The sequence below is a fragment of the Protobothrops mucrosquamatus genome, unplaced genomic scaffold, assembly GCF_001527695.2.
Source record: "Protobothrops mucrosquamatus isolate PMUCROS unplaced genomic scaffold, P.Mucros_1.0 scaffold247, whole genome shotgun sequence".
Lineage (NCBI taxonomy): Eukaryota > Metazoa > Chordata > Lepidosauria > Squamata > Viperidae > Protobothrops > Protobothrops mucrosquamatus.
Window position 1 is genome coordinate 207,970 of NW_015386596.1, and position 10,578 is coordinate 218,547.

The 10,578-nt window shown below is 33.6% G+C and overlaps 2 protein-coding genes across 2 annotated transcripts; both read right to left on the reverse strand.

Annotated features, from left to right (window-relative positions):
- Window positions 1-1,777: 1,777 nt before the first annotated feature.
- Window positions 1,778-2,701, reverse strand: LOC114922465 (olfactory receptor 14A16-like). Its single transcript, XM_029283838.1, has one exon. It carries the CDS (start codon window positions 2,699-2,701, stop codon window positions 1,778-1,780), a length of 924 nt encoding a protein of 307 aa, XP_029139671.1.
- A 3,269-nt stretch (window positions 2,702-5,970) lies between these two features.
- On the reverse strand, window positions 5,971-10,561 carry LOC114922466 (putative olfactory receptor 14L1). Its single transcript, XM_029283839.1, has 2 exons — window positions 10,542-10,561; window positions 5,971-6,898 (listed from the first exon to the last, which is right to left on the reverse strand). The coding sequence occupies exons 1-2, from the start codon at window positions 10,559-10,561 to the stop codon at window positions 5,971-5,973; spliced, it is 948 nt and encodes a 315-aa protein (XP_029139672.1).
- Window positions 10,562-10,578: the final 17 nt, after the last annotated feature.

Here is a 10,578-nt window from a genome sequence, read left to right on the forward strand (position 1 = left end):
GACGAACAAATCATGGCATGGATTGATTATAAGAAAGCATTTGATTCTGTTCCACACAGCTGGATTGGGAAATGCTTAGACATTTTTGGAATTAGCAGCAACATCCTGAAATTCCTGAAGATTTCCATGCATCTATGGCAAACTAAGTCGATGGCTTATGGAGAAGAACTTGGTGAAGTTGAAATCAAACAAGGAATCTTCCAAGGTGACTCATTGTCACCTCTGTTATTTGTACTTTCGATAGCACCACTAACAAGCATTTTGAATAAAACAAATTGTGGCTATGAATCGGCTAAAAAAGAGTTGAAAATATCCCATTTGCTCTATATGGATGATTTAAAATTATTTGAAAAAACAAAAGCTTAATTGAGCTCACTGCTGAAAAGCACTGAAGAGTTTAGCAGAGACATTTTATATGTAATTTGGCATTGAGAAATGTGCAACAATTGCTGTTAAGGCAGGAAAAAATGTTGATGGTGATGGATTCAAACTTGATAATGAAGAGTTGGTAAAACACAAGTTTTGAAAGAGCAACCTCAATGTCCTTATTTCTTATGCCATAGATTGCAATTATGAAATCATGGTTTGATAGAGCATTAAAAGGAGTCATCATGTAAGGAAAACAAGCATTAAGCAACTACATGCAAAAGTCAATGAGATGCCAGAACTGAAGAAGCATCTTGGATGAAAAGAGAAACATTTCCAAGGGGAAAAAAAAGATTGTCCAATTCTCTTTTGAAAAGCACCTTTGGGACAACCATGAGATTGAGAATCTCTATAGGCAAATCTGCAAGAAATTGTAGGCAAACAGAGAAGATCTTCTTTCTTTCTTAAACAGAAGCAATTCTCAGAACAGAGAAGGTCTCCACTAAAGCTAAATTAGGATGCAACAAAATGCTTTCAGCTGCAAAAAGTGAAGTTGGACATTAGCAAAACATAGAAAAGGCCAGAATTTTTATATTTAATCTTAGAACTGAACTGAAAGCAAATGCAATAGTGTTGTGCCATATCTATATCAATAAGGACAAATGCTTCAGAAATTATATCTTTATAGAAACACACATCTATATAAAATGTAATTAATCTACTGCAAGTTTGTTGCAAAAATATCTGTTCAATGAAACACTCCCCCCCCCCCCAGTATGCATGTCCTATTTGAAAATGAGTTTTCTTTTAATTACTTTTGGAATTCCAATTCATTTTCTCAAAGAAATGTATTTTCTAACATTCCACTTATCATCAATGAAGCATTTCACATAGGCATCCCAATTACATACATCCCCATTACATACATATGAGTTGTGATGGCACAATTGTTAGAATGCGGTACTGCAGGCTAATTCAGCTGACTGCCAGCTGCCTGTAGTTCGGCAGTTCGATTCTCACCGGCTCAAGGTTGACTCAGCTTTCTATCCTTCCAAGGTCAGTAAAATGAGGACCCAGATTGTTGGGGGCAATATGCTGACTCTGTAAAACCTCTTAGAGAGGGCTGTATAGCACTGTGAAGCAATGTATAAGATAAATGCTATTGCTATCTTCCATGCAATCTTGGAATTGACTAAAAATCAAATGTAGGTATATTATTAAATAAATTTTATTTATTTATTTATTTACTTTCTCTAAACATATGTTTTTCAGATATTTCCTTTAAAATAGATGTCAAAAAATGTGCAGTATAATTCAGTTACATTTTATCATCTTATAGTCATTTGTATTAAATCTTAAGAAATACATCTAAAATTGAAATAGCAGACAAAGGTTTTCAGTTTATAGTTTTTTAAAAAAGAAATGCTCTCAGGCTAAGAAATTTTGAAAGAGCAACTCTGATGTCCTTGTTTCTCATACTGTAGATTAATGGATTTAGTATGGAGGGGAAAACAGAATACATTATTGTAATTACAAAATCAAGATGTGAAGGATTGTCAGATATGGGCCTTAGATAAGCAAAGTAGGCAGTAAATAAAAATATGGAAAAGACAGTGAGGTGTGGAAGGCAAGTGGAGAAGGCCTTTTTCCTTCCTTGAACTGAAGGGATTTTTAGAACAGCAGAGAAGATCTTCACATAAGTAACAATAATGAAGATGAAACATCCAAAACCTAATATAGAACTGAACATTACAACTCCAATTTCATTTATGTATGAATCAGAGCAGGCAATCTTAAGTAAATATGGAATTTCACAATAGAACTGATTGATAATATTAGAGCAGAAAGGAGTAGTGAATGTTTCAGAGGTGTTTAGTACAGCATTGAGAAAACTGGCAATCCACACACTGCCAACCATTGTGATGCAGGCATTCCTATTCATTATCATTTCATATTGTAAAGGGTTGCAAATAGCAACATACCGATCATATGCCATGACTGTAAGGAAGGCTATATCAGAACCCAGGAAGAAAATAAATAAGAAGAGTTGAGCAATACAACCAGAATAAGAAATATACCTTATATTCATAACAAGATTAAAAACAGCTTTGGGGATAATGATTGAAACAGAACCAACATCTTGAATAGCTAAATTCATTACAAAGAAATACATTGGAGTGTGAAGATGGTAGTTAGCAATGATTGCACTGATAACAAGAACATTCCCTATTACTGTCATTCCATAAAGTATCAGGAATAAAGCCATATAGATAAATTGTTGCTCCCGAATGCTTGAGAATTCCAAGAGAAGAAATACTGATGTGTGATTACCCATTTTTTTAAAATTATGAACCTTCATATGCCTTGGAAAACAAGTAAATAAATTAGAACTGTTTTTCATTCAGTTCTCCTTGGAAAAGTTTGAAGAGTAACTTCAATCTTTCACTGAAGTAACATTATATCTTCAATTTATAAATTGATATAAAAATAACTTTAGATTTTCTTACTCCATAAAATTTGCCTGCTGTTTCTTTCTCATTCGCTCTTCTTAAATGAAATTTCAATCTCTAGTAGCAGTTTGCTTTTTTATTCTGTTTTGACTGGAACTACAAATGAAAGGGGAAGAAAGTATGCTATAAATATTGAATACAAAAAAGAAAAGAAGGGAACAGATTGTTTGATATAAAACAAGTAACTCACCGTTTTTATCCATGTGTATTTTTTTCAAGCTTTCCCCTTTTTTCTTTGTTTATCCATCAGTGAGATTTTCTTCTGTGAAGACATTAAATATTTTGCATCCACTATCTCTTGCCCTTCTCCCCAAAGATTTTTTTTTCAAAATGGTTTCCATTGGCAGTCTCAGAAGATTGCCATGGATTGAACTATTTTTAATACTCCCTGGGACCACATTATTTTAGCTGAAGAATTATACAGGAAAATCAACACCCTGATGTTGGGATTAGTAGATTTAAGATGGTAGAAAATGTATAAAAATATTATACAGTAAATTAGTCTGTTATATTTTAAGTACTCCATTATATTTTGTTCCAGTGTGAAATTAATGAGCCATATTATTCCGTCATATATTCCCCTATTTATTTGTGGAGAGATTCAATATTTTATTTTTATTTCATAAAAAGACAATGCTTATTTCTATAATTGTCTGTAGTAAATTAGACGTTACATATGGACCTTTTTAAAAGATTTTAGACAAGAGCCACTACACCAGGGCTGTAGCAGTTGCTGCTTAAGAATGCTTTTAAACATTTTAGAATTCTCCAAATAAAGGATTAGGACAGTGGTGGCAAACCTATGGCACGCGTGCCAGAGACGGCACTCAGAGCCCTCTCTGTGGGCATGCATGCCATTCCCCGGAGATGGCAACCGTCCCTCTTCAACCAGCTGCCCGCTAACTTGCCGAGGTTCCACGTGGCCGGATGCATCCCAGCACCCATGTGCTCACTGGCCTCTGTGTGCAGGGGCTCATGGTGTCAGGCAGCAGTCACCCCAGCCCCTGCCTCACCTTGCCCTGCAACAATGGCACCCCCACCCTGCCTCACCTTGCCTCACCTCACCCCAAAGGATGAGTCTCCTGCCCACCGCCCCACCTGCCAGAGACCCCCTGGATCTTCCCCAACCCTGCCCAGCCCCCACAGGCATCCCTCCCCACGAGCAACATTGAGGTGATCACGCCCACCTTGGCCACATCCACTCAGTCTGCCATGACCACCACAGCCACGCCTACCCAGTGGGCCATGCCCACCTTGCACCAGGTGATAAATAAGTGGGTTTTGGGTTGCAGTTTGGGCACTTGGTCTCTAAAAGGTTTGCCATCACTGGATTAGGAAATTCTCCAAAATGCTACTAGTTCATAATCCTATCATGTGAAATGTAGAAAGGAAATTCTGAAGACATGATTCAAAGAGACCTTTTTTAGTTGCTTATGAATTTTAAAAAAAGGAAAAATATTTAGAGAATCACATAAATATGTTTTGATCTGATTCAGACCATCCTTTGAATTGGTTGTTGAATTAACTAGATTCAAATGAAATAATATGAAATAATCTGAAATTTAGTTGAATGAAAACACAGTAAACACACTAAATTTTCTCTTTAATAAGATGAACCAAAGATGAGACTTCAGTAAATAAAGAATTTATTGTGATTTAGGATAGATAAGTGATCTCTGGATCACATCCAGCACACTTCCCTTCTTTATATAATTCTATTTAAAGAGCCAGGATCAGAAAAGTGGTAAGAAAAATGAGAGAAAGGTAAGAAGAATGAAATTGTCAAGTGAATCAAGAGCCTTTTCCTCAAGAAATTATCAATTACTGCCTCCAGTCCCAAGGCCAAGTTGTAGAATAAGAGGTCAATAGGCAAACACAACAATTTATTCAGTAATTATTATGGTAATTTAAGCCCAGTCATTGTGCTTTGGATTCTAATTGATTAGAAAGGTAGATGATAGATAGACAGACAGACAGACAGACAGACAGACAGACAGACAGACAGACAGACAGACAGACAGACAGATACAGTATGATTACAGTCCAGAGGCTAAATTATTTGTTCTATAATCTGATTTCTTGCTTATCCATTATATTTTCAGAAGTATTTTTCAACACCATATTTAACAAGCATCATTCCCACTGTTTTATCCTGTTTCTTCAAAGTCCAGATTTCACTTCCCTACAGCATCACAAGGAAAATCATTCCCTGCACAATTCTCATCTTTGTAGATATATATGCATATATGGTCTTTTAAAATGCTAAGTGGTCACTTCCCCAAAACTAGAATGTACTAATACACATATTGATGTATTATTGTGGTATATGATCTGCTCTTTTACAATGACAGAGAAGAGTCTTTATTGTCCTTGCATGTACTACTCTACAAACAATCTAAAAAGTAAATATTTAAGACCTATAGCTTTTAAACCGCATGAAGGAAAGACATTCCAAAAAGTGCAGATGGACAGGAGAAATATAGGATAAGACCATGTTGTGAATTACATCTGAACTAATGAAAATTGTTTTATTAATTCTCTATATGATTGTTAATAACTGATACTGGAAAAACAGTTTGAAAGTACTTCTCAGCAACTACACACAAACATAGTTAATTTCAAGTCTTTATTGTTATTTTTCAAACTCCAAAATATTTTCAGACCATATACAGACCATAATTTGAAAGTATTTTATCTAAACTAGTTTTGGATTTCCAATTAACCTTGAAAATATATACTGAAAAATATATATTAAAAAAATCCAGAGACCATATTACATTATTTTGAAGTACATATTCACCTAATATTTATATAGTTTACAAATCTTTTCTAATATCTCTTGTTCTAGTTTCATTTTAAAATTAGTGTCTTTAGGATTACCTCTGATGTTGAAGTGTCAGCCAAAGTTCAAAAAACTATTTTAAAGTCTGTTTCACCCTCTCATATATTTATCATTGTTGTTAATCTTGTCATCATCACTTTTCCAAGATAAGATAAGCTATTTAAGGTATGTATTGGATGTAAAGCTTACTTTTATCCCCCTGTCTCTTTTTTATTTTTTCCCATTAACACAGATAAAGAAGTACATCCAAGTTCACAAATGACCAAATGACCACAGCCTAAGAAGTTTTGAAAGAGTAGCTTTAATGTCCTTGTTTCTCATGCTGTAAATTAATGGATTCAGCATGGGTGGAAGTATGGAATAAATTAATGTAATTATGAAATCAAGGTTTGATGGTCTATTGGAAGTAGGTCTTAGATAAGCAAAGGAAACAGTAAACAAAAATATAGAGAAGACACTAAGGTGTGGTACACAAGTGGAGAAGGCCTTTTTCCTTCCTTGAACAGAAGGAATTCTCAAAACAGCAGAAAATATTTCTACATAAGTAACTATTATAAAAGCAAAACTACCAGCTGACAATACAGCACTAAATGCTACTACTCCAGTTTCAGTTACATATAAACTAGAGCAGGCAATCTTAAGCAAATGAGGAATTTCACAGTAAAATTGATTGACAATATTAGAGCAGAAAGGAATAGAAAACGTTTCAGTAGTGTGCAATGTAGCATTGAGGAAAGAGGCAATCCACACACTGCCGATCATTTTGGTGCAGGCCTTCCTATTCATTATCATTTCATATTGTAAAGGATTGCAAATGGCAACATACCTATCATATGCCATGACAGTGAGCAAGGCAATATCAGAGCCCAGGAAGAAGACGAACAAGAGAACTTGAGCAACACACCCTGAGTAAGAAATATGCCTTGTATTTGTAACAGAATTAAAAACAGCTTTGGGGATGATGACTGAAACAGAACCAATGTCTTGCATGGCTAAATTCATTAGGAAGAAGTACATAGGAGTATGAAGATGGTAGTCAAAAGCAATAGCAGAGATGATGACAAGGTTCCCTGTTACTGTCATCAAATATAATATTAGTAATAAAGTTATGTATATAATCTGTAGCTCCCAAATGTTTGAAAATTGCAAAAGAAAAAAAATGGATGTGTTGTTTTCCATTCTTGTTCATGAACCATGATATCTCTAGGGGGAAAAATAATGAAGTTAAATATTTTCTATTCAATTCAGTTAGAATGGATTTTATGAGCAGCTGAGCAGCTTTCAATAAAATTAAATCTCTATTTGCAAATGGACTAAAAACATTGTAAGCTACATTACCTGCTTACTCTTCAATTATGTTGCTTAACTTTTGTGTGGTCGAGAGCGCAAGGATATATTGTACCCTGAGCTTACCTCCCTTTAGTAATTTGTGAAAAAAAATCTTCATAAATAAAATAAAATGTTCTAGAGAGAATAGTTTTAGAAAATGAAATGATGGAGTAAGTGAAATTGGGAAATTCCTCCAGGCAGCTAGCAATCTAAAAGGTCAATGCCTTGAATGCTTGTGACTTCAGCCATACTCAGACTAATTACCTCTATTCTTATTTTGGGTTGCTGTCTTTGGTAGTTTTAGTAATCTCTCTCTCCCCCCCCCCCAGTCTTTTGTCTATGTTGGGTTTAGACATATCAGATGCATTTGGCAAACGCAGATGAAAGAAAGATTTTTATATCACTAACACACAAACCAAAGAAACCAACAAAAACTTTTATTTTAAAGTTGATTTATAGAATGGCTAAACTAGGGGAAGAGGCAGGAAAATATTTTTTCTTTCATAAAAAAAATATTTGCCTGCCTCTTCCACTAATATTATATAACTAGCTAATAGAGTTTTGCAACATTCACATCTAATAAAATATAAAACTTATTGTGGCTATAGGAGTTGCTATTTAAAGGAAGATATTTAGCATTTAACAATTCTATAAAGCAAGAAAAAAGAATAGAGCTGGAAGAGACCTTGGAGGTCTTCTAGTCCAACCCCCTACTCAAACAGCAGACCCTATATCATTTCAGACAAGTGACTGTCTAGTCTCTTCTTAAAAACATCCAGTGATGAAGCACCCACAACTTCTGAAAGCAAGCTATTCCACTGGTTAACTCTTTTCACTGTTAAGAAGTTTCGTCTTAATTCCAGGTTGCTTCTCTCCTTGATTAGTTTCCATCCATTGTTTCTTGTCCTGCTTACAGGTGCTTTGGTATATAGAAATATATATATATAGAATGCAAAGTTTAAAGACTTCCTTCATATCTGAATCTTATTAAGCTCTGAATGAAATTAAAGATAATTTTAGTACATATAGATAAGTTAGTACTTGACTTAAATCATTACTAAATTTTACTCCAATTGAAGAAATCAATATGTCCAAACTGGATCAAGCCAAATTGATCTGACGCTATGTTGAATTAAAACATGGTGAATCTTATAAATGATATATTGCAGCTTAATTTCATTTTAGAAAATTCAGTAAACAATATTCAACCAATACAATGAAATAAACGCAGGTGGAATTGTATTTACAAGAAAAAGATAATATAGTCTACACTGAATATTTTCAGGAAGGGAGAAATTACTCATAAATGAGATACAATTAAGTGAATGACTCACCATTTTTATTCAAAAAGATTTTTCCTCTATTGTCTTTGTGTAGCTGTCAGTAAGATTTTATGCTGTCAAACTATCGATGAGAATTTATCCAATTTCGCTTAACAGTTGTTCAAAATATATTAAATATTGGTCCCTCCTGGCAGAACAATATGTACACAGTAGAGCACAAGTTACTGTATTCTTTGGGACACATCCCAGGGGGGTCTATGTTACTCTAATTGAAGAATTCTGCAGAGAATAAAATCAGTGATATCCTAATTTGCAAAGCTGATAACTGGAGAGATGCATCAAAAAAGCTGAGCACTACTTCTTCCACTGCCAGTTTTTATATAATAGAAATCTAAAATTCTGCCGGGCATATTTATCCAATGATGCAATCTTTATCAACAAGTTTAGTTTGTGCAATTTGATAGATTTGGATGATCTTGGATGATTTCATAATAATTCATTGAGGACAATTCTTAAAACATTTTTTTTTCACATTACACTGCATAAATACAGATCCTTGGCTGAACAAATGTTTTCTTGGATCCTAATTTGATCATACACAACCATCCTTCTTTTCTGTATTAAATGCACATGCCAAGTTGTCTGAAGTAATATAAAGCTATGTCTATTCATTCAAACACACACACACACACACACAAACACACACACACACACACACACACACACACACAGAGAGAGAGAGAGAGAGAGAGAGATTTTAAATATTTTCAGTGTTAGTTTAGTATTTAGCCTAGTTTATTTTAGCAGCTCTAAGTCCATGTTAGTGTGAAAAAATTGTGCTTAGAACTTTGTTCATACTTCTTTTAATCTATACATCAAGTTATACACTTGCCTTTCAGACATCTTTGATTGGAGCACAAGATAAATTCTATGCTCACTTCACTTTCAAAACTAAAGGCACAACTATTAATTGTTTGTTTCTTTGTCTTTTTTTTTATTAAATACTTCAGAGTTGCATTTAAAGAACTGTAGAGGAGACTTTGCAAATAGCTAAAAATAAATTCTAAAAACAAATTTGTCTAAAAACAAATTCCAAATAATATTCCAGGTAACACCTGTGGGATTTTGGCTTATCTTAAAAAAGCTAAGCAGTTTTTAGTAATGGTACTACATGTTACCTCTGTTACATAATCAAATTTATTTTGTATATCTTATTATTTATGTTATTTATAGTATTAGTTGCTTATGTTTATACCAAGGCTGTAGAGGAGGAGGAGGTGGAGGGGGGAGGAGGAGGGGAATTTGGCAATGAATAATCACTTTTTATATTTTTAAAAAAGTTCCTTTTGTGCAACAGTGTATTTGGGTGATATGCATTTCCCATAATCATGTCATATAGAAAATTCTTAAAACATTTTCCCCTTTATTCTGAATAGATACAGACATTTGGCTAAACAAATATTTTCTGGCTCCTAAGTTGGGTCTCCACCAGCACACTTTCATAAATAGGTTTTTTTTTTTTAATTAAATGCACATGCCAGCTGTCAGAAGTGATATTAATTTATACCTACTCATTCAAACATACATATATATTTAGCATTTTAAGTACATTCAATGCTAAATTTCTGTCAGCAAACTGATAGAAATAGCGCTGTTTTTTGTCATAAATTAAATAAGAAATAGAATACATGAACATGGGAAGAATCTTGGTTTTTGAATTATTTTTAGATGTCTTTATGTTTTTTGTATGACATGATATTATAGTCATTTGCAATGTATTAGTTTTATATCCCATGTCAGGAGTATATTGTAGAGTTTATGAACCCTTGTTTCTGATTAAAGATGTCTCAAATATGTTATTCATTTCAATAGTCTTCATCTAATGAATACAGAAGAAATAATTTTCCATAATTTAAAAATAAGCTATTGAGGATCAAGTATTCAAGTCAGAAATGTATTAATTATTAATCCAGTCACATTACACCTTTAACAGTTTAACATACAAAATGAACATAAAGGAGCTAGGAAACAGATTAATAGTCATAGTAGCTCAATGCTAGTAACTCTTAAAATATTTTTTTTTGAAATTTGGGACAGCTTTAATTAAAACATTATTTTCTTCAAAACCATATAAAATATAATTAAGCAACACATTTCTGTATGTCTGTGTATGGATCACAATGTATTACTACATGTTAAAGTTTTAAGTACTTTTGGTCCCTTACAAACATGATGATTGAGAAGAACT